General features: G+C 40.3%; 1 protein-coding gene across 2 annotated transcripts in view; it reads left to right on the top strand.

Moving 5' to 3' along the window:
* The window catches only part of GFPT1 (glutamine--fructose-6-phosphate transaminase 1), a 56,209-nt gene extending 41,775 nt beyond the window's left edge, over positions 1 to 14,434 (top strand). For both annotated transcript variants that reach the window (XM_026484129.4, XM_044377543.3), the window contains 5 exons: positions 5,143 to 5,257; positions 5,527 to 5,654; positions 6,221 to 6,388; positions 7,006 to 7,167; positions 8,041 to 14,434. In XM_026484129.4, the coding sequence (XP_026339914.1) occupies positions 5,143 to 5,257; positions 5,527 to 5,654; positions 6,221 to 6,388; positions 7,006 to 7,167; positions 8,041 to 8,085 (618 nt within the window). In that variant the 3' untranslated portion in view covers positions 8,086 to 14,434. The remainder of the gene's footprint in view (positions 1 to 5,142; positions 5,258 to 5,526; positions 5,655 to 6,220; positions 6,389 to 7,005; positions 7,168 to 8,040) is intronic.
* The last annotated feature ends 10,248 nt before the right edge of the window (positions 14,435 to 24,682 follow it).

The following is a 24,682-nucleotide window of genomic DNA, read 5'->3' as shown; positions in this document are numbered from 1 at the left end:
GAGGATGATGTTAACATGCACAGAACCGCATTTGAATTTTTTTCCTTTTAAAGAACCTCAGGTTTTTTTTGTTTTTTGTTTTTTTTTGGGGGGGAAAATTTGTGATTCTTATGTAAAATCTCTGAGGTTTTTTTGTTTCTTGGTTACTTTGATGTTGCTAACACTATAATTTACAGAAAGCTGAAACCTGAATTTTCTCCATGTGGTAATTAAAACATGTAAGATGTTTGTGCTTGGGTTTCCATTCTGTGCCTGAATAAATAACCAGCTGCCCTCAGCAGCAGCTTATGGATTTTTGGAACAGTATCCAGACAGACAGCTTTGATCACGGATCGGGATTCCAAAGCCCCTTTATTCACAACACATGGTGAAACAAGGGCTTCGCTGTGGCATGTGTGGGATATGGGGCCATACCACTGAATGGGTGCTCTTGATTTACCTTTGTAAAAATCTTTCTTGAACTGGGAGTGCCAGGGAAAGTATAAATTTTTTGACTTCTAATTCTGTTCACAAAAGCTTCAATTTTCTCAACATTTTATTTATTTTTAAATTTTTTTATTTATTAGAGAGCACAAGCGGGGGTGGGGGCGGAGGGAGAGGGAGAAGCAGACTCCGCACTGAGCAGAGAGCCCAAAGTGGGACTCGATCCCAGGACCCTGAGATCACGACCTGAGCCGAAGGCAAACGCTTGACCAGCTGAGCCACCCAGGCACCCCTTCTCAACATTTTATTAGGATCATCTTTCAAGCACACAGTGAAGTTAAAGGAATTTCATATTAACACCCATATGTCCATCACCTAGATTCTACCATTAACATTTTTTTCAGCTCTATTGAGGTATGAATTTCACCACTGCAACATTCACCAATTTTTGGTGTATAGTTTTAGTAAATTTGGCTGTGTAACTGTCACCACAGTCCTGTTTTAGAAGATTAACGCACTTGAAAAAAGTTCCTTTTTGCCCTTTTACAGTCAACCCCCACTCCTACCTCTCAGCCTCAGCCTGTGGCAGCTACATTTGCTTTCTCTTGCTATATATGTCATCTTCCAGAAATTTCTTATAAATGGGAGTGTATAATACATGTCTTCTGTATCTGGCTCCTTCTGTTTAACACATGGTGAAGCAAGGGCTTCACCGTTGATGTTTTTGAGATTTTTTTCATGTTGTTATTTCTAGCAGTCGTTCTCTTTTTTAAAAAAGCAGGCCCTTTTAAAAAAATCTTTTTATTTTGAAAGAACTGTAGATTTATAGGAAGTTGCAACGATAGTACAGAGAAGTCCATATATTTCTTACCCAGTTTCCTCCAATGGTTACATCTTGTATAAGAAGAAAAACATCTTTTCATAGTACATATTTCATAGTACATCGTACATAATTTCTTTTAAAAAATAGCTCCCTTAAAAATTTTAGTTAAGTATGGCAGTTTAGTCTTAATTTTTCTTGGACTCTAATTGTTTTCTTCAACTGCCTTAGACATTCTGGGCTTGGAGTTTATGAAAGTTTTGTAGTGTTTGGTCATAGAGAGTTTCTGAGTGGCAAATATAAGTTTGTATGTTAATAGGTGATCAAAGAAGTCCATCATTGGCCCTGATCCCTGGCTGTGATGGACCTAGACCAAGAATTCTGTAATCTTGATTATAAATCCCCAGCTTCACCTGAAAAACTGTCAGGGTTAGAGAAGAGATTACTAAGTTTCTCATAATATCAGACCATAGACAGTTTGATATTTCTGTAGGAATCGATGGGTGTAAGTGTGCAGATTTAGCAGTTTTTTATGTTATTGCAGGTGTTTAAAATTTAACCACAGTACTGACTTTTGTTGATTTTTAAAAATAAACTGATATAACTTTTTGGCTGAATATAAAGTAAAATCGAGTTTAGAAGTTCAGAGTCAACATTTTCCTGGTGAATTCTTTCAAACCTCAGTAAATTCTAAGTGTGAGGTGTAACTTACTTTTCTCATAATTGGATTTCTGGTATATACAGGTGAAATGAAAAACATGAAATTGGAAATTAAGCTGTAATGGAAACACAGTGAAAAAATGTGTGTGTTAAAGCTGTTCTTTTAATATTTATACTTAAAAACCAGTGTTGAGATGTCTTTAGTCCAAATAAGGAAACTTTACTCTGTAGAATAACATTTTTAGTCATGGGCTGGAGGAACTGGAATTCATCTGATTGGTTTGAGTTGGAAACAGTTTAGGTATGCCAGGGGTCCCAGATACTGGGTCCTCTTCCCCTGTCCTGATCATATGTTTTGTGATTGGTTTATTGAAAAGTAAGCGTCAGTAGGAAAAGGTAGACTGGAAGGGACTGGAATTTAGAATATAGATGTGCTCGTTAGCCTGAAGGCAAGAGACTGCAAATCTACGCCGTGCTATGGGGAAAATATCCCAGCCTGCTGGTAGACCACATCGTAGCACAGGGGCAGGAGCTGTGGAGGAATGTATGAGCAGCTGGCCGCTGGGAGTCTCATTTAACTATTGGGAAGGTCAGGAGCATTTGCAGATTGTGATTTTATTATACAGGAGGCTCATTATCCACATTATGACAGGAAAATAGTCCCTAATGAGGTGATTCCTTATTCAGAGATGAGTAATAGAAATTCAGCGTGTAATCTACAAGAAAACCCAGAATAAATTTCTTATTAAAATTACACATAATATTGTAGCTGGCCACACCACAATAGTCCTAGTGATTTAATAATAAAAATTTAAATAAAACACTCATACGCCTGAAATGTAAAATTTAGTTTCTTTAAATGGCTGGTGAATGAAAAAGGTATCAGAACTACTGTTAAAAAGACTTTAGTACAGGGCCGCCTGGGTGACTCAGTCAGTTGAGTGCCTGACTCTTGATCTCAGCTCAGGTCGTGATCTCAGGGTCCTGAGATGGAGCCCCTCTTCGGGCTCTTTGCTCAGCAGGGAGTCTGCTTGAGATTCTCTCCCTCTCTCTCTCTGCCCCTAACCCCCTTGTGCGTGTGCGCAGTCTCTCTCTCCCGTAAATAAATCTTAAAAAAAAAAAGGAAAAGGAAACCCAATAAAGCAGAAGGAGACTAATAATAGAGATGAATGAAATAAGATTCTCCTTATTTGCAATTGATACGACGGACTCCTGTAGAGCTTAAGCATAGCAAGTGAGAGACTTCTTAGAATGAGTAAGAATTCGTATGAAGGGTTTTATATAAAATATATACAAAATATTTTCCCTATAAACTGGCAGTGACTACTTAGATATGGGGGGTTGTTTGGAGGCGGATTCTGTTTTCAAATAGCTATAAAAATGCTTAAAAATAACTTCAAACAGTGCGTAAGATGCTCCAAAACACTTGTTGAATAGATGAAAACTATATAACTTTATAGACTTCTAAGATTTTACCACGAATTGATGGAAATACCATATTTCTGGATGGAAGATTGTTCTGTAAAGAAATGGCAGATCTGTGGGACAGAATCAGTTCTGCAACATGACTCTAGGGCATCAGAGGGCTGAGGCTACAGGAAACGTCACAAGCCAGGAGAGAGAGGGGTGGGTGAAACGGAGGGAAAATTGGCTATTTATAAGAATAAAAACACAAGTTAACACCTTGCGCTAAAATCAATTTCAGATGAACTAAAAAGAAAAAATCAAATAAAAAGGGACAGGGAAAGCAATAGAATTAAGAAAATTTAATAATACTTAACTGATGTTAGGATGGAAGGATTAAGCTTAAAAGTACTACTTAAAAGTTAAAAAAATAAAACTTCTAAGTTAATAAACACCATTATAAAAGCTTTAACCAAAACTGGGAAAAAGTATTTAAAACATAACAGTAAAAACCTTTTTAACACCAACTAAACAAAAAACCCCCAAAACCCCAAGTCCAGAAACAAGTAAAGAATAATGTAGTTAATTCTTAAAAGAGAAAGCATAAATGGCTAATGAACATGAAAATAGTCTTTTCAGATATAAGATATGTATAATAAAGTAGTAGTGAGAGACCACTGTCTAGCAGGGAGATGGTAAAAATTTGTTAAAAAGATAATTTTCAGTATTGCAGAGAATGTGGCAAAACACTCCTCTCTCACGTTCTCATACAGCTAATGGGAATGAAAATAGTCTTGGTAGGTGACTGCACATTTTAAAACAGTCACCGTTCTCTAGCCTAGGAAAATAAATGTCTCTTAGTTCAAGCTTTTATCACTGAAAGTTTGTTTTGAGCCTGCATGTCAGGCATTATGCTAAGTGCTTTACATCGTGTCATTTAATTCTCGCGAGAATCCTGTAAATGTACTTTACCAGATGTGCCATCTGACACCTACAGAGATGAAAAACTGCTCTGGTTTCAAAACTGCACACCACACACTAATAAACAAGAAACAAGGCACTCTTCCTTGGGAAGGTGCTTGCGATTAAATTAAGAATAAGAGCAAGTTATAAAATTATGCCTACCAATTAATTTTCTTAGCCATTTAAAGAAAGAAGAAAGGCAGTAAAGATGAGGAGGCAGTATTCACAAATGTTATTAATACCGTGTTATTAAAATGTAATTATTCCTAAGAATGATGATATTCTTATTTCTACCCACTTCTCTACAATTGAGGTTAAAAAGAATTTTTTTAAGCCAAACTGGAAAACAAAACAAAACAAAAAACAAAGGTGGGAGTGAGGAAAAAGCAATAGGCAAAGATGGAAAAAAAGTCAAAGAACAATTTTTTTAAAAAAAACCAACAAAACCAGTGCAAGTACCTCAGGGAAAGTCCTCCGCTGCTTGGCTTTCGACTTATATAAAAAACCTAGTCTGGTTATGCCCGTGCAGATGTACGCTCTGCTCACCTTCCTGTGCACATTTCTGTTCCTTTCCGAGGGCGGTAGGGATTTGGTAAGCATCTGGTGCCTTATAAGGGACTTCTGTGTTGTATTTGGAAATAAAGGTTAAGTCATTGTTCAAGTTCAGAAAAGGAGAGGAGTGATAGATTTTCCGAGTACTGGATCAGTTTTGTGTTAACTAACGCTGTTGTTGTTGTTTTTTTTTTTAAATGGACACTATGTATTTATAAAACCAATGGGAGGGAATTCTTTATTTTCATCTTTTTTTAAAGTAAAAATTCCGAGTTCTTATAATGCAGCTGCAGCTAATGCTGCTTTTCTTGGTGTTCCAGGCTTACACCAGCCAGTTTGTATCCCTCGTCATGTTTGCCCTCATGATGTGTGATGACAGGATCTCCATGCAGGAGAGACGCAAAGAGATCATGCTTGGATTGAAGCGGCTGCCTGGTACGAAGATCTCACACAGTAGAGATTTGTTGCTGAGGGAGTAGCTAACGGGTGAAGTCTCTTCTTGTCCTTGAAGCTGTGGCTTGTAGCTATTTAGTCAAAAAGATCTTTCTTCTTTGGCACCTGTGTATTTAAAAGTCCCTCATCACTGATATCACAGAATAGAAACACTGGTCTTTTGTTGGTTGCTACCAATATGTTATTGTTATTATTTCGGTTCAGTTTATTGCCCTTTTCTCATAGGCTTTGTTAATATTACTTCTTAACAGATTTGATTAAGGAAGTCCTGAGCATGGATGATGAAATTCAGAAACTGGCAACAGAACTTTATCATCAGAAGTCAGTCTTGATAATGGGCCGTGGCTATCATTATGCTACTTGTCTTGAAGGGGCACTGGTAAGTCTTCTCCCTTCGAATCGCAGTCTGTGCACTGAAGGACCTGGTACGTAGTCATACTTTTAGATTGAATGAGATACGTGGGACTACATATTTATGCACTCTGGTTATCTTGAGAAAGGGCAACACAATACTTCATTCAAAAGTGAATATCAAGAAAAGTACATTTTACCACTGTGATTTGGATTTAGCAAGTTACATGGGTTAATTTGTTGTCCAAATGTGAATAAATAAAAGATTAAGTTCTCTAGGTGTGAGATTTCATTGAAGTAAACATGAGGCAAGTAAAAGAACAGTTACAGAGTAACAGGAATATATTCATGATCATCTGAAATCTTCAAAAAGTTTTTGTGGTTTTAAAACTTCTAGTTGCTTAAGAAACAAACTTCCAGTTACTTGTTGATAGTTTAGAAATAACCATCTGTTAACCTATATTTACAGGTCAGAGGTCCTTTTATACTTTTGGATAAATAGTAACTTCAGACAGCAGATGTTTTATGTGATATTTACGTAAGAATGGGTTTTTGAGTAACAGACCGAAGACTAATCTAGTTCTTTCCTGTTAGAAAATCAAAGAAATCACTTACATGCACTCTGAAGGCATCCTTGCTGGTGAATTGAAACATGGCCCTCTGGCTTTGGTGGATAAGCTGATGCCTGTCATCATGATTATCATGAGAGATCACACTTACGCCAAGTGCCAGAATGCTCTTCAGCAGGTGGTGGCCAGGCAGGTAAGTTAGGGGCTTCTGGGAGGGCCCGGGGGCTCACTAAAGCTTATTTGAATTTTATGACATTTTAAAGTGATAGACCAGTGCCCAGTAGGAGGCTTACAAAACATGTTGAGGTGGATGTGTAAAGAATCTGAGATACTTAAGAGGTTTGACAGGACCCAGCTCATAGATCTCATAATAAGCAGAACCAAGACCAAAATTGAGGTCCTAGTCTCCAGATCCTGTCCTATCTCTTAGTGTATGCTGCTCCCTTTTAAGTTAATATTCTTAAAAGTATATTTCAGGAGAAACGGAGTTTATGTTTATATAGATGCTATGCTTAACTGAGTTTTTGTCAGATCATTTGGCTTTTATATAATAAAGCCCCACAGATATTAATTACTGTCTGGTAACTGAGCTTGGTATTTCTCAGTTGTGTGAATTTAAACAAATTACGGAATCCCACCAAGTTTCTGTTTCCTTGGCTGCAAGTGAGATCAGAGTTGCCACGTAGGATTCTGAGTCGGTGAGGCCACATGTATATGTACGGTGCAGAATTTGCACGTTCACGTGCAACAGCTCTGCCTTTGCTTACCGTTGATTGATTGATTGTGTGTGTGTGTGTGTTTCTTTCCCAGGGACGCCCAGTTGTGATTTGTGATAAGGAGGATACCGAGACCATTAAGAACACAAACAGAACAATCAAAGTGCCCCACTCAGTGGACTGCTTGCAAGGCATTCTCAGTGTGATCCCCTTACAGCTGCTGGCTTTCCACCTTGCTGTGCTGAGAGGCTATGATGTAAGCGATGCGCTCCTGGAGAAATCTGGAGCTCACTTTTTACCTGGTTCATTCGTAGTTTTTCTTCTCAGTTTTTAGCAGTAGCCTTTGAGAAATCCTTCAGATATTTATCTGTCACCTGTTATATTTGCACGGCCCAATTCATAGGTTACCTGCCTCATAACCTTTTCTTACCCATAGAACCTGAAGGAACCTTGGAGCCAGCTCTGTGATTGGAGATTACCTCCTTGGGGAATCTCCATGTGTTTTCTGTTTCCTTCAGGGTAGCTGGCAGTTCTTTGTTTGGGACGCCCCCACACATTGCAGGACTTAGCATTCCCAGTCTCCCAGTCATCATGACAGCCCAGCGTCCTGCAAATCGTAAATCACTACCGACTGGCATTTCTAGTAAGGAAGGATTTAACATGGGGAATTGGGCTTACACAGCCATTAGGAGGCCTCGAGAAAGGCAGGGGAGGGAGGCCACTGTGCCATCCGCCAGTGTAGGAATTGCAAGGAGCCACTACTGTTGGGGGTCTCGGCTGCTGTAGCACCAGGGTGGGTCACTGCCAGAAAGATGCGTGGAAGCCGTTGGCAAATCCCACAGCAGCTGCCTGAGGCCCATTAACCTCCGATTGGGCTGCCACTTTTATAGCGGACCGCAGAAGCATTTCCTGTGTTCAATCGGCTCCTTCAGAATTCTTTTTCCTCACTTCAAGATTTTTAAGATACATTATTTGACTGTTTTCTAATTTTAGTTCTTTTATCGTCTGTAATTAGGGTGGTTGATGAACATGTTGTTTTCGGGTTTTATACACAAAAGTAATTTGCTTTAGAGTCACTGCTCTTCTCCCCCCAGTCTGTACAATCCTTCAAATATTGCTTCTTTTGCAGGTTGATTTCCCCCGGAATCTTGCCAAATCTGTAACTGTAGAATAAGGAGCATCTGCAGCTCTGGGCGATTGAGCAACACAAGACACCTTTTGTATTTAACACCTTGATTTAAAATATCACCCTTTGAAGCCTTTTTTTAGTAAATCCTTATTTATATATCGGTTATAATTATTCCACTCAATTTGTGATTTTTGTGAAATTACCTCATATTTTTCCAGTAATTTGTGGGGAGTTTAAATAATGGAATTTATATTGGAATCGTTATCACAAAGATTTAGCTCTCATTTTCTTTAAAGGATGCTGGGTGTTGGATTTCTGGGCCCTTCACTTCAATCTGGGAGGATTGTGTGTTTTTAGAGTAACTGGCCTTTGTTTTACCGTGCTTCTATTCATTCAGCCCAAAGAAAGTGTAGTACATTTAATTGGAATATCTAAAGCCAGTGGCAATGTATGCTAATGCTTGGACATTTAATTTTTTGTTAAGTTTACGTATAAAGAGAAGATGCTGTGATTTGTTTTGAAATTTGTGTTTTGTTTTTAAATCAAACTGTAGAACTTAAAAACTGAAAGCTTTTCTTGGTGGGATTTCTATGTAAGTTAAGTTATCCTGAGTGTCTCAGACCTGTTGCTTGTTATCTGGAGGTCGAGTTAACGTAGGAAGCTAGAGTACGGTAGTACATTGGTTTTCTGCATTCTTAACAGCAAGTATTTGTACAATTTCATAGCAGAAACTTTAAATTTGAGCTGCTTTGGACAACTGACAACATGATTTTTCATGTAAAGATGGGAGACCTCCAAGTGGGGTGTCCTACTCCTAGTTTTTCCATCTTGTAAAGCTGGTTTTTATTTCCTTGTATCTGTAGTTTTTTTTTGTTTTTTTGTTTTGTGTGTGTGTGTGTGTGTTTTTAATGACTTGTTCTTTGAAATCACCACACAAAGTTGCTATCAAATGTCTGAGATTGAGTCAGTACTGATATATGCAGAATTCTCTAATTTTTGTCCCGAGGAAAAATTTCCTGCAGTGAATTTTAACTCTTTCCTGCCTTGTTGCATAAAGCTAGTACCATCCTGCCAGTTGGAAGTTCTTTGTAGTTTGGAAGATTAGCAAGTCTTTTGACTAATCATTGACTGTAAATGTATGTGCTGAGCTAGGTTTAGAGAAGGCTCTATGCTTTACACTGATGCTCGTGAAGGATTGCTTCAAATATAGTAGTGTTCCCTAGGCATTTCTCTATTGTCTGTGTTCTACCCCTGAAATATATTTAGGAATGAAGAAGATACCAATAAGTAAAGTGATATCAAGGTGCCTTCAGCTGGCTTACGTCAGAAACGGAAGTTAACAATTTAGATTAAAATAGAGTAAAATATTAGTTTGACACCCACATGTCGTGAGTAGTAATTTCTTTACGGGGCTTTTTGGCCAAATCTTGGGGGTTTATAGGGCAGTGTGTTTGTGTTTTGGTGAAGTCCTTCTGTTTCTAAAGTTTTTGCCTTTAAATTGTGAAGGTAAGATATTTAGCATAATTATTTAAATTCAGGCTTTTTTCTTTTTCTGTGTTTGAATTTCTTGGTGAGGTTAAGATTTTCTAATAGCTATTGCTGCAGGGGAACACAGAATTCTGCTTGTGTACTAGGGTTAGAAAAATATTTTGCATATTTTGAGGTACTTTGGAAGGACTGTACTAGATGGAGACTAGAAACCTGGTTGCTTTTAGAAGTAAAATAAGGTTACTATTTACATTATATATATAGCTATGATAGCTATATTTATCTATTTTAATTGTTTCTGAGATTATTTTGTTTAGGCCTGCTAGTTTTAGTATGTGTATGGTGTCATTTCTTATGTTAAATTAGCATTTTATGTCTGTGATTTGTATGGGTTTGTAGTATTTCTTAATGGTCTGAAGTTTGAGTCAGCATTCTAAGTGAACAAATATGTGAAATCAGTCATTAGTTTTCAATTTCTCTTTTTCTCTTCCTCTATGTCTGTCTGTCTCTTTCTCTCTCTCTCTCTCTCTCTCTCACACACACACACACACACACACACACACACACTTCAAGCTAGGATAAGTTCTGAACTGGTATCAAAAACCAATATTAAAGAACAAAGAAGTGATATTTTCCAAATAAACATGGTTTCTCCTTCTTGTCCCTTCTTGCTTCCTACTTTATTTAATGCAGTGCTTTTTAAATGCTTTTATGTATTAATTACGAACACAAAAAAGATACTGTAATGAGGCAAATCACTCAAAAGTGGCATGCCCAGTTAAAACAATGTAATATTAACATATACGAATATCTGATTTTGCAAGAAAGGTATTTTTTTATATATAAAAAGTTCTTTCTTGTAGTACATTTAAAGTTTAAATTCACTCATATGTAACTTAGAGTTCCGTAACTCAGCCACGAGCCCTTTTTAGGCTGGGATCATGGGTAGCATCTCACACATGGCCCAGTAAATGATGGTTACTTTGCAGTCAGCCGGCTTTTCTGTCTTTTTTTTTAAGTTCCCTGTGCCATAGGAGTGAATGGGAAGAGGAAAATTAACATTCACTGCTTTTAATGGGCTGTAATTGTGTCAGCATCCTATTATGGGCAAGTCACTGTGCCAGGAACGGAAAGGACATCTTGTCGAAAGCAAAGTCTGCTTGTCCCCAGGCAGACTTATCACTGGTGAAGACTAAGATCATTGCAAGGCACAGGGTGAGGGAGTGGAAAGGGGGGTGAGCTGGGTTGTTAAATAATGGTCCAAGTTTAGGGGAGTATAGTGATCAAAAGAGGTAGAAGATGCATTTTGTAGAGTTGAGCTGTTACCGCAGGCTGCGTAGACCGCACATCCGTGGTGTGCTGAGGAGCGGCAAAGGTGGGGTGCGCAAGGGAGAAAGAAGCAAGCATCGGTACTGCTCAAGGGGAGCGGACACAGGGCAGTGTGCAGGTGGGGGGGGGTAAGAGAGCTCACACAGACTTTCTCTCTCGGTTTTGTGGAAAGTTGTTTCTAAGATGATGCCGTCTTATCCTTCTGAATACACGTCTCTCGGCCTAAGCCAGTCATGAGGACAGGAGGAAAAGGAGCCCTTGTCTTTTAGCTCCTTGGCAATGTTCATTTGGCCCTTATGTATAATGTCTTCAAAGAAGGAAGACCAGCTGAAATGTTTGCTTTAACAAACATTTTAAGAAGTCCTTTGGAGTCAGTGTTTTATCTGTTTAAAAACTTAGGATATACTCTGGCAATAAAAGGGGAAGACTAATGTTAACTATCATATGTGACAACTTAAGTGATTTTTCTAAAAAGCACAATGTCATTGAAAAGTGTTTGTTGACAAAGAAATCCTAGCTCACACGGAATTTGTGAAGGCCAAAGACATGGAAGGGCGAGGTAAAGGAAGGTATTTTAGCCTTATGTCCGCATATTTAGTGGGTTTTATCTACCAGGCTACCAGATAGAGTGTCTTCTTCATGAAAACTTACTTCAGATTACTTTCTTTGTTCTTCGCGTTAGAATCTCAAGTTTAGAGGAATTAACACATCAGTTTTTTCTCATAATATGTAAGGATTATTAATATATCAGCATTTCCCTAGCTTGATGAGGTTAACCGTAAATTCAGATCTATGACACGACAACCGATAGGACTGATAACATTCACTTTGAACCAATAATTTCCACGGTTAAAATGAAAATCGTAGTTGACTAGGAAGATTAACTTTTAAGTCTGTAATAGCTCGGTATCAACGTTATGGAATCTACCATAAATAATAGCTAATGAGAATGTTTTAGGTAATTCTCAAATTACCTTTTTTATGGTACTCAGAATTAATCCAGAAATGATCCTGTTAGCTTTTTAAATGTTCTGTGGTTGACTTTTTGTTTGTTTGATTTCTTTGTGTCTTTTTTTCTTTTCTTTTCTCTTTCCTTTTCTTTCCTCCTCCTCCTTCTTCTTCTTCTTCTTTTTTTTTTTTTTTTTTTTGCTTAAATTAAACTTTTGGTATTTGTTTAAATTATACTGCCTGTGAGCTGGAGATTTTAGAATCTTTGCTTTGTTTCCGTTTTCTCTTCTTTAAGATAAATGTGTAGTTTACTGAGCCATTTGGTCATTTCTCCCTCACGTCTTGTAAGTCCAATAACTCAAACCTTGAACTGTGAATAAATTACCAAAACTTACTGAGAATTGCATTTTGAAGCAATTTGCCAATATTTGAAGTGTGTACATGTTTGTAGATGTGTTAAAGATTATATTGCACTAAGAATGTAGCCAGTGTTCAGTTGTTAGTAAACTTTTCTGATGCTAGAAGTTAATTCATTACTATTGTTTCTTAAAAGAAGAGATGATTGGATAAATATAATCAAAAGTTTATGTCTCCACTCTAATTTGCCAATTTTTTAGAAAGGATCATTAGATAAAACAAAGGCTCTACTTTTTCTGATGTCATGCTCCATAGATATTATACCTTCTCAAGTCTTTTACAATTTTTTTGTGAGAATGTGTTGTTTCTAGCAAGTTTCTAGTGTATACAGTGATCAACAGCTTTGCATAAGTGAATTGATAGTTGCAAAAGAAGGATATTTAAGATGGGTGAGTAGCAAGACAGCATGTACTCTGAAGTTTCTGTAGTATCTGGCAGTCTGTTAATAATAGAACAAAGATTCCTTTTACAGGGTCCTTTTATAAACAGCAAGCGAAAATCTCTATCCCTAGTGCTTACAGCACTCGCTGTGTTCTGCAGGAGACAGTTATGCCAGGGTAGTTGGAATGAATAGCTGTGCTGTTTCGCCTTCCTGTAGAACTGAGCCCAGTCTCTCATCTCTGTGTTGCTCTGCAGCGAAGCCTGGGGCTGCCACACAGCATGGATCGTTTTTTCCATGGGCCACATTTTGGCAAAAAATCCAGCTTTACTTTTATTAAACAGTTATCTTTAAATTCTCCTCAATTGGCCAGAAGTGTTTACTGAGTACTTACTGGAGGCCAAGAAATAATTTCCCTAAAAATTTAGAGGCCTGTTTTTCATTGGAGTGGCATTTAAGAAAAAGAAGTTCTTTGACTTTTTTGGATGAGGAAAAGAAGTAAGGGTTAAGTTTCTCTCATTAATCTGAAGGTAAATAGTTCTCCATTTTACAAAATGATGTAGGAAAAAAAATGATGTAGGAACTTTATTAGCTTAAACGTCCTGGAGCTATAAACTAATCTTGTAATAATATGCAGACAGGTTGCCAGGTTACAGGTTATTTAACCAGCTGATCCTTTCCCTGGAAGTATGTGTGTAATAAGATAAATTCATTATTCTCTTTTTGGTTAGCATGTGTACAAGAGATTATTTCCGAGATTGAAAGGCCACGTTTTTGAACTTTAACATGATTTATTAGCTTAAATCCCAATGTTCACGTATGTGTTTTCTCATATGTATTTCTCCTAATGCTGTTATGTAGCCGTATTTTCCTTTTCATAATTCAAGAGATTTTTGAAAATGAAGTATGGATGTACAGTTGAAAATATGGAATAAAAAATGGAGCTTGTAAACAATTAGAGAAATGCTTTTTGGATAGAGTTACAATTCTTTCCTTCCACTCACTTATCAGTCTACCTCTGTTTGTATAAGATTAAAAAGACTGTTTATACCTATTAGGATGAAGCTCTTGGCATGTTTTCCTATGCTTTTAATTTCTATAATATACTGAGTAATTTAGAAGCATCCAACAATTTAAAAACCAGAGCCTATAATAAGGTGTGTCCTGGAACTCACAGCTGTTGCACACCCTCGGGGGTCTTTAGGAGTTCATTTTTGCCTCTGTCACTCAGCTTTATGTGTTCTGAGGTGGAGGTAAATACGGTGAGGTCTTAGAAGGAGATACTCATTGAGAATTCTAGATTCATTCTACCTAAAGGGCAAATGACCCCATGGTTCTTAGCTAATACATTCTTCATTTGGGGACTCACAGGTGGCTGTCCATTCATTTTAGGTTGTCCTACAACATCCAGGCCACAAAGGTCCACATGTACCAGGGTCACTACAGTTTGTTTCTGCCAGCAGCCCCTTACAGGTGACACTCTTGTCCTCATGTTGTCCTCACTGATGCCAGTGTGGCATCCTCAGTCATAGATGTTCTGTGGCAAGTTCAATGTGAGATGGACTTGTTAGAGAGCCTGGTCTTCAAACAGTTCCTCTAATGGGATGGAGAACATCTGAGACAATGAAGGCTTGTGGTTCCCAGGGAAGGGAAATAGTAAATTCAAGTTTCTGGTAGATTCGAATGCAGGTAGCCAGGTTGATTCATGGGGGCTTCTCCCCCCCCCATTTGCTTTGTACGAGAGTTGTTTTGAAATATTGAGCATACTTGCTTTGACTTTTATCTCTTGCTTTCTTAATTTTGTATTTATCCTTTAATAAAATGTAAACCCAATATTGAATTTACTTTTACTGCTGCTATGTAGAAACCTAGGAACTGTGGGAAATCCTTATAAGATTTTTATCTCATGTTCTGGTTATTAACTTGGACCCATGTGTTGTTATTAAAGTTCAAAGTATTTCTTTGTTTGAAAGAAACAAATTAACTTTAAAACTTCTTAATGTGTAGGGTTTTTGTATTTTTTGTTGTTTTGGGTTTTTTTTTTTAATGTTTTAAGTGAAGTGGCCTCTGAAAGCAGAATTGACTTTACTGACACAACATTAATAACTTAAGTGCTTTGAGTTATTTTCTCAGCAGAGACATATTTGTCTCGTGAGTGCCTGGTTCCAGGAGTGAAGGGGACAGAATCTGGAGTTCCCCAGAAAGAAAAAAGCTAGCTGACTCTAGACACATTGGTCTCCTCAACTTGGCCTTCTTGAAGGGTGACATTCCTATCTATGTTAATGGTCCTCTGTTCCTTTGGGCTCAATATGATGAAACCAGGGAAGGGCAGCTCTGAGAATGTTGATAATCCTATCAGAAGATAAGGCTGATTTTTAAGTTATTTTTAATTTAATTAATTTATTTTTAAAGATTTTAAGTAATCTCTGCATCCCATATGGGTCTTGAACCCATGACTCTGAGATCAAGAGTCTCATGCTCCACCAACGGAGCCAGCCAGGTGCCCCTTAGGTTATTTTTTAAATGAGGCCCAAATAGGATGCCTCAAAACTTGGGTCATTATTTAAACGGACAACCCTTCACAAAATGTAACAGTCAATTCTTACTTTTCCCTTCTTCCCTTGCACTGCCCTGTATCCTGGGTACTCTAGGTCCATAGATAATATGAGAAGGATTTGTGGACAGATGGGTTCTGCTTAAATGATACATATATTTCTCATTGTCTAAGCACAATGACTTTGCTGTAGTACTTGCTTAATAAAATGCTTGCTGACCTTAAGTTACACTCTAAATAGTATTATTTATTTTTTCTTTCAGTGCCTTTACTTGCTGAGTTAGAGTTTGATCAGGAAATCATAAATCACTACCGACTGGCATTTCTAGTAAGGAAGGATTTAACATGGGGAATTGGGCTTACACAGCCATTAGGAGGCCTCGGGAAAGGCAGGGGAGGGAGGCCACTGTGCCATCCGCCAGTGTAGGAATTGCAAGGAGCCACTACTGTTGAGGGTCTCGGCTGCTGTAGCACCAGGGTGGGTCACTGCCAGAAAGACGCGTGGAAGCTGTTGGCGAATCCCACAGCAGCTGCCTGAGGCCCATTAACCTGTCTGCGGTTTACCACCGCAGAGTACTTATTTCTACTTCTCTTTCCCAAATTCTGTAAAAGTGGCTGTCACTGGTGAAATCTGTTTGGATCTCTGTGGATAAGTATCCAGTAGAAGGGGGAACTTAGATATTGTCAGTGCAGTTCACCCTCTGGATTACCTGGCATCTCTACTCAACCCTTGTATCCATATTTAAATTTCCACAGAAGAGCAAGAGGAATATGGTGGTTCTGCTTGATGCTGCAGCTATCCCTGTTGTAACAAAGACACACCCTCTTCCCAAGAAGAGAAGATTCATTTCACAAATTCTCCCTATGTGATGTTCATTTCTCTCCCTTAGTCATAATCCCCCTTGATATAAAAGTCATACAGTCTGGGGCGCCTGGGTGGCTCAGTCAGTTACGCGTCTGCCTTAGGCTCAGGTCGTGATCCCAGGGTCCTGGGATGGAGCCCTGCATCGGGCTCCCTGCTCAGCGGGGAGCCTGCTACTTCCTCCCCCTGCTAGTGCTCTCTCTCTCAAAGTCTTTCTTGAAAAGAGGTCATATGGTCCTAAGAGTAATTAGAAGGGGGGAAGGTTGATTAATTATATAAATGTATATATATCAAGGAAAGACAACATGCGTTACTACTAAGCCCTCATGTGTACAGCTGGTTGAGTACATAGTTTCTGTAGATCTGTGCAATACACACACACAGATTTGTACATTTTCTCTTCCGTTACCCATGTTGTGTTCCCTTTCCCTCAGCAAGCACCCAGGTAGTTGTGGCTCTTGGCCAGAACTTTCTGCTTCTCTCTCTTTTAGCTAGGTTGGGACCCCTCCTCCGTTCTCCATTCTCGGACCTAAATTAGGGGCCCATTTGGGTAGAAAGGTGGCAGCAGGAGTTTCTGGCAATATTGAAGACGAGATAACATGAGGAAATTCCCGAGATAGAAAAATTAATGCTGGATAGAAAAGGCAAAAGAAAACTCAAGGAAAAAAAAATTCTCCAAAGCAAAAAGTAAGAAAGCATTTCGTGGAGTACTGACGCTGATGGCAACCCTGGGGGGGGGGGGGGTGTCTGTTGATCTCCGGGAGGCTAGATCTTTTCAATGCTAATGGGCTGTGCGTGGGGGCCCGAGGCAAAGCCACAGTCTGGAGAAAGGGGGGAAGTCAGCAAAATGGAAAGCATTCTTGGCAAAGAGTAACCCAGGAAGTCTGTCAGAGAGGGTTACGACCAGGGAAAAGGCGGGCCTCAGCCTCGGTTGTGGTGGATGGGGGATGAGTCTCCCACGGGAATTCCTTACCACAGCTAGACCCCATGCAGGTTTTGTGTCACTGTTGGCCCTTCCCGTTTGTCCTAAAAAACCTCAATCTGAGAGGTCGTTCACAGTGACCCCGAATTGATGGAGCCCTCAGGCACCTAGGAGAAGCAAACCTGAATCTTTTCTGGAACAATGAACTTTCAGTGTAAGCCTCAAAGCCTTCCCACAGTATTCCAAGAAACAAGCTCAAAATCCAAAATCACAAACATGCTATCCTAAGTGAGAAAAACAAAATGACAAATGACAGAATCAAATTTATAAAGACGACTATGCTAAGTAGGAGAGAGATTTGATGCACAAGAAGCTGTCCAGCATTTTGACCAGAGGCCGATTTGGGAATGGTGCAGCCACCAGAAGCTGAAGAGGCAAGAAATGGATTTTTCCCTGGAGTCTCCAGTGGGAGTATGGCCCTACCAACACCTTGATTTCAACTCCGTGATACCGGTTTTGGACACTTGGCCTCCAGCACTGTAAGAGAATAAATCTCCGTTGTTTTAAATCACCGAATTTGTGGTAAATTTAATTACAGCAGCCACAAGGAAACAGATTCTGAGAACGTGCACATCTTTTGTTGTATTTATTTCTAGGTACTTGATAATTTTTGTTCTTATCAATGTCACTTTTAAAAAATTTACAAAAAAATAAAAAATTAAACTTACATTTTCCAGCTCTTTTTTTTTTGGATGGTATAGAAAATAAAATGAAATTCTGTATGTTGACTTTGTTTTGCTATGACTTTGCTAAATTCACTTATTTCTAGTGGATATTTTCTATGTGCACTATTATGTTGCCTGTGAATAATACTGGGTTTGTTTCTTCCCTACTAATCCTTACACATTAAAAAAAAAAATTTTTTTTTTTTTTTTTGCCTTACTTGGCTGCCCAGGACGTCCAGTACAATTTGAATAGAAACGGTAATGGGAACTTCCTTGTTCGTGCTTCTAATCTCAAAGGAAGACTTTCAACATTTTACCATTAGGTATTATATTTGCTGTAGATTTTTGTAGACACCCTTTATCAGGTTAAGGAAGTTTTTTGTTTTTCCCTATTCTTAGTTTGCTAAGAGTTTGTCTTTCGATCCTGTATGGCTGCTTAGGTTTTATCAAAAGCTTCTACTGACATCACATTATTTTCCTCCTTTAATCTGTTAATGAAGTGGGTTATGTTGCCTTCCTAGGAGAAATTCAATCCGGCATTTTTAGGCTTTAAATTTCCCTCTACAAATTGCTTTATGTTGTGATGTGTAGTATTTGGGTTACTCAGTGCAAGATATATTCTAATTTCTATTGCGAGTTCTTTGACTCATGGGCTACTTAGACTGTTTCTTAATTTTCAAACATATCATTCTAGTTACCATTTTGTTACTGGTATCTAACATGGTCAGAGAACATGCTCTGAATTATTTTAATCTCTCAAATACTTGCTTTTAGTCTGGTATATGGTCAGTTTTTTCCAGGTGTTCTGTGTGTGCTTGAATTTAGTGAATGTATTATGCTGTTGCTGGAATGCTATTCAGTGGGCCCGTTAGGGTCGATGGTCAGTTGTGTGGGTCAGATCTTCTGTACCCTCATTGGTTGTTTTGTTTGCTCATACATTCAGTTCTGAGAGGCGTGTTAACATTTGCTGTGGTGGAATCCTCTCATCTCTTCTCATGCAACTTTATAGATTTCTTCTCATATATTTGCTCTACATATTTTGATGTTATAATGAGATGTATGCGTGTTTAAAGCTGTTGTTGATGAACATTTTTCTTATTAAAGAACCCCCTTCATCCTCTAGTTGTAAACTTTTACTTTAAAATTCAGCTTGTCAGGGTGCCTGGGTGGCCCAGTTGGTTAAGTGGCCAACTGTTGGTTTCAGCTCAGGTCCTGATCTCAGGGTCATGAGATCGAGCCCCACCCACATCAGGCTGTGTGCTTAGCAGGGAGTCGGCTTGGGGACTCTCTCTCCTTCTCCCTTGCCCCTTCCCTCCCTCCCTCCATAAAATAAATAAATAAATAAAATAAAAATAAATAAATAAACCTTTAAAAAACGAAATAAAATTCAGCTTGTCACCTAGTAATATAGTCACACCAACTTTCTTCTGGTTAATATTTGCATGATACATATTTTTCATTTTTTGATTTTCAGCCTTTCTTTTTTTAGATTTAAACTCTTGCAAACAGCATATTATTGGAGTTTTAAAAACCCAGTTTGAAATGTTTGTCTTTCAAATAGAGCATTTAGTTAATTTACATTTAAAAACATATCTTAGATTCCTATCTGTCATTTTATTTTGTGCTTTCTTTTTGACCTGCCAGCTCTGTTTGGTTTCTCTTTCCCCCTCTCTCTATTTTTTTGCCTCATCTTGGGTTAAATATTTTTTCATCGTCCCATTTTTTTCACTTCTGTTTGGATGTTACAGTCTGTTTCTGTTCTTTTAGGGGTTTCTATAGAAATTACAATATTCGTATATTAGGCATCAAATTCTTTTTTTTTTTTTTTTTAAAGATTTTATTTATTTATTTGACAGAGATAGAGACAGCCGGCGAGAGAGGGAACACAAGCAGGAGGAGTGGGAGAGGAAGAAGCAGGCTCATAGCAGAGGAGCCTGATGTGGGGCTCGATCCCATAACGCTGGGATCACGCCCTGAGCCGAAGGCAGACGCTTAACCCCTGTGCCACCCAGGCGCCCCTAGGCATCAAATTCTAAAGTTAATCTATTTTTCCTAATATACGTTAACATGTTATTTTTAACATATATTTTAATTATATTTTTATTTAACCTCATAAGACTTTATTATTTTATACAGTATTCATTTAGATTTATCCTCATTACAGTGTTCAGCAGCCGTTTATCTCTTTATATTCCTGGGCCAAACTCCTGAAGTCTGTTGTTTGGATGGTGGTGTGGAAAGGAGCACAGTGTGCCCTGCAGATGTGACTCTGACTGAAATAATAAGAGCAGAAGGACCTTGCATATTGTGGTATTGTGGTTTATAATAAGAAATATGTATTTGGTTGTTCGTCCAGTTTCTGGCATAGAAGTCCTAAAATTCTTGGAATTTCCTACGTGATAAGTGTCCTAAAAGTGTCGTTTGTTAGGTTATTGAGGTGACTTTTGGAAAGCCCCTCGGTCACCTAAGAATAGGGACTAACCGTGTGCTTAGGTGAATGGAACTTTCAGTTCCATCTCTTGATTTCCAGGGAGGGGAGAGGGGCTGGAGGCTGAGCCAGTCACCATGGCGAATGAGTTAATCATGGCTTTGTGATGAAGCCTCCATAAAAGCACAAAGGATGGGGTCCGGAGACCCTCCGGGGTTGGCGCACCCAGGGCGGCGCAGGGAGAGCGGCGTGCCGGGGGAGGGCAGGGAGGCTGCGGGCCCCTTCCTACATCCCTGGCTCTATGTACCGATCACTTTATCTGGCTGCTGATTCATATCCCTTAATATCTTTTGTTAGAAACTGGCTATCTAGTGAGTTTATGGGTTCTCCGAGTTCTGTGAGCTGCTCTAGCAAATTAATTAAACCCAAGGAGGGTGTTGGGGAACCTCTGATTTGTAGCCAGTCTGGTCAGAAACACAGGTAACAGCCTGGGCTCGAAACTGTCACATGAAGTGGGGTCAGTCTTGTGGGACCGAGCCCTTTCCCTGTGGAATCTGGCTGTCTCTGGGTAGATAGCATCAGAATTGAGTTAATTGCGGGGCGCCTGGGGTGTCAGTTGGTTAAGCATCTGCCTTTGGCTCAGGTCAAGATCCCAGGGTCCTGGGATTGAGCCTCCTGCATTGGGCTCTCTGCTCAGTGGGGGAGTCTGCTTCTCCCTCTAACCCTCCCCCCTCTCGTGCTCTCTCTCACTCACTCTCAAATAAGTAAAATCTTAAAAAAAAAAAAATTGAGTCAATTGCTTGGTGGTGTGGGGAATCCCTCTATCCCCCCCCCCCAAACACACTGGAATTGGTATCAAATCATTAATATAGTTCAAATATTTATAACACTGAAGAAAGTAAAGATGCAAAAGGCCTGATTTATGCAGAAAGTTACTCAGCTGCTCTTCCCGCTCCTCAGCTGGTGCTAGAACTAAGCAGAGGAATCATTTTCTTGGTGTGATGCCTGGATTCAAACACACCAGGGTAGGCCAATTTGCCGTTCTCTAAAAGTCATTTTTGGCTCCCACCTACCCCGGGTTGAGTTGGAAATGTGTGAATTGAAGCCTGAGTTGAGAATGAACTGGGGCCTTGAAGCTCCTAAACACTTATTACTTGAGAGGATGTGTAGGAAAGGACCTTTAATCCTGTAATATGTGTAACAAATGTAATATATGTAACACATGGAAGGTGGAATTTACCAGAAATGTGAATGGGAAGTAGGTAATCGAGAGAGAAGGTACTACATATCCTATATTAAGAACTTCTAAAAGTAAGTAAAAACTAGAGCAAGACAAGTTAAAAAAAAATCCAACATTTGACCAAACTTAGTTAATAACTTTAACTCGATTTATTGCAACATCACTGTATCTCTGCAGATCTGGTTTCCCTGGTATCTCGAGAACATCATTTGGGTAAAATCCATACTTGAGGCCCAGCCATAAGTCTCATGCTTGAAAATAATTAAGTTCTTGATTCCAGCTAATTTTATTTCTTTCTCTTATATTATTAACGCTCCTGTCCTTTTGGAAACTGGAAGGTAGAATGCCATGTGGCAAATGTTAAGAAGTGGGAAAAGCTGTTGGAAAATGATCTGATGTCAATTTACTTTTCTCTTTGGAGCAGAGCAATCCTTTCCCCCAGTGCCTGGGCCTGGATCTTCTGCCTCAGGCGGCAGACAAGAGGGTGGCTGTCGCTGCTGCATTCACTCGTGGTTGCTCTTGGGCGGATCAAGGATCCCCACTCGGTATAAGCGGGTCAGACGAGTTTGGACATGTCTGAACGGTGGGCTGGGCTCCCCCGGAAGCCTGCTTGGGTAAGGGCCTGCGTAGCCTCCTGTGGATTTGACAGGATGACTTTGAGCTTAGCTGCTGGAGAAGAGCCAGGTGCCCCCACCCGGACCAGCCCTTGGATATGTGCTTGGGTTCTTTGGATAGCAGGGGCATCGTCTGCTTAAAGTGTCAAGAAGACAGTGGGTACAGCAGCCTGGTTTCGGGCACATTCACCGAGCACAACACAAGGGAAGTCAAGAGGCTCTCCACAGCTTCACCACACACAAATGGCCTGGCTGACGGGCAGGGTATAGAGGTGACAAGGGAGCCCTGCGGAGACCGCTGCAGAGACAGGCTACACTGCGTCTAGCGGTGGGTCTGTTCAGTGGCGCACGAACCCTCTTACTCAGCAGCACTTCCTTGGAGGCCTGAGTCCTCTGGGAGCAGGTGGGAGATAAACCCAGAGCCAACGAGGGTTATTGCCGGCCATATGTTGAGGTTATTTCATTGGCCCTGAGGCCTGTGGGGCCCAAGGAAACTTGGGTTGCATAAAAAAGGAAAAGCATACTGTAGTTGGCAAACAAAACGTGTCTTTGTGTGTGAGACTGTGTGTGTGAGAAATGAGCTTTCATTTAGAAGCTTTGGCAGTGGTCTCAACCGGTTCCCCAGCACTTTTAAAATGATATTTTCTGGGCCTGGAAACCAAGCAGGCAGATCATGGAATTTTGGCTGGGGATGTTTTTTAAAAAATGTAGGCTAGCAGTGAAAAAGGAGGCGGGAATTTGGCCAGGAGGCCTTTCTGGGCTGCAGAGCAAACCGAGCAGGGTTACCATGGTGGTGCTTCTACTGTTTATATAAACAAAGGTCTTTCCTGACAAACCTACTTCATATTTAATAATCCTCAATCCGCAGGGGCCTCTGTTCTTTGCGTGTAGCTAGTCCATGCCATTTGGACTTGGGTAGGATTTCATCATTGTGTGGGTTTTCTTGAGGTACTCAATACCCTTCAAAACAAAGTGCTAAGTACTGAGATCTGAAGTGCGAGGGTGAGGGGTGTTTAGTGATTGGAAGAGAGACTGACCGGCCACATGAAACTGTAGAACAGACCTTTCGTGATCTAAAGTCTACTGGACCGGCCCACACTGAGCGTTCGGAAGCACAGAGTACTCCCACTACCTCATTTCTTCATCTCTCTTAAGAGCACTGGTGCCTCCCCTCATCCCCGCCCAATCAGTCACACTTCATATTGCCATTGCCCGAGATGTCGCCCTCTTGTTAGCCCACATCCAATCATTTGTGGTCTTAACAAGCTCTTGTAAGAGGTCTCATTTGGTTATGAGTAAAGAAAAATCTTACTCTCTTGCCCTGAAGCACAAAAGCAGATTTATTGGATCATGTCCCTGGAAAGGCAGGTGAATCTGGCGGGCCTCAGGAACGGCTGGATCCAGCTTACATGCTCATTCCTCTAGAGGGTCCCAGATTCTGGCACATCAGACACTGCTCCCCACAGTCTCCAGGAAGACTCAGTCCTCCTAGATACTTGAGGTATGAGATAGGAGCTTGAAGAGTGCTTTCAGGCATCCTTTTTCTAGAAACATGGAGTAATGAGGAATCTCTCTCTGCAAGCTGTTTGCATTTTTCTCCCTCCTGAATATCTGGACATGGCTCTAGACCTGTTCAGAGGCTCAGCAGCCTGTGGGGGTCTCTTCAGGTGTTGCCTCATCACTGCCTTCTGGGGTCTCCAAAGCCAGCAGGGAGCATGAGGATCCATGTCCAACCATGAGCATCAGACTTCTCTACTGATGTCCCTTCCCGCATTTCCCTAATGAATAAGCTGGTTCTCTTCCAAGGGTGCCAGAGTGCATGACGTATGTCTGCATGGCACCAGGATTCCCGTGATCCAGATGAACCCCGAAGATGTCTCCTGGGTATCCCCGGGGGCAGCCAATCCAGGGTCTATCCGTTAGCTGTATTCCTTCAACTTCAGGGTCCCTTAGTGTCCCCCAACATCCCGAATGACACAGGCATTTCAGAAAGTCCTCAGGAGTTCTGCTCAAGTTTTTGAGAACAAATCCATTCATGTCTTCTGCCAGGTCTGGGTTGGATGTCTGTCATGCCCCCCTCCTCGGGGCCAGCATGCTGGCTTCATGAGCTCCTCCCCGGTGACCCCAAAGTTCCAGACCCTCCATGTACTACAGGGCTCAGCGCCTGAAGTGGGTGAGCCTGAAACACCACCATGATGTCCCCTGTCTCACCCTTTGATACATCATCTCCTTTTCAAGTTTCTTCTCCAGGTACCCCCTTTCCCCTCCTTCCCCACATGAACACCACTGGGCCTACTATTCCAGCCTTCCACACTCACTCCTTGCCATTTTAACAGGGGACGAGCCAGGCACAAAGAGACCTCCAGAATCGGATTTGGTTGGTGACCGCTAGTGCTGGGATCCAGATGTCCTCATTCTCTGCTTTTTCCCTTTATAGCCAATTAACACTTTCTCTGTCAAAAATAGTATCCGAGAGTACCGTCGGTTTAAAATGTTGAAAAAAAAAAAAAAAAAGGTGCCTTGCCAATTTAGGATGGACTTTAGTTTTGAGATTCTAATTTGGGAACCGCGGGGAGGGGTGGGGGGACGGGGCAATAATACTGATGGGCTATTTGCATGAGGGCCCCAAGGAAAGTCACTTAGGGTGAGAGGGAAAGGGCAGCTTTGAGCTGAGAGGGTACAGAGCAGCAGAGCTTTATCCCCTAGGGCCTCGGCCAGGGGCCATGTTAGGGGGCA

This window comes from Ursus arctos, unplaced genomic scaffold (genome assembly GCF_023065955.2).
Source record: "Ursus arctos isolate Adak ecotype North America unplaced genomic scaffold, UrsArc2.0 scaffold_8, whole genome shotgun sequence".
Lineage (NCBI taxonomy): Eukaryota > Metazoa > Chordata > Mammalia > Carnivora > Ursidae > Ursus > Ursus arctos.
This window is presented reverse-complemented; position numbering and strand designations above follow the sequence as displayed.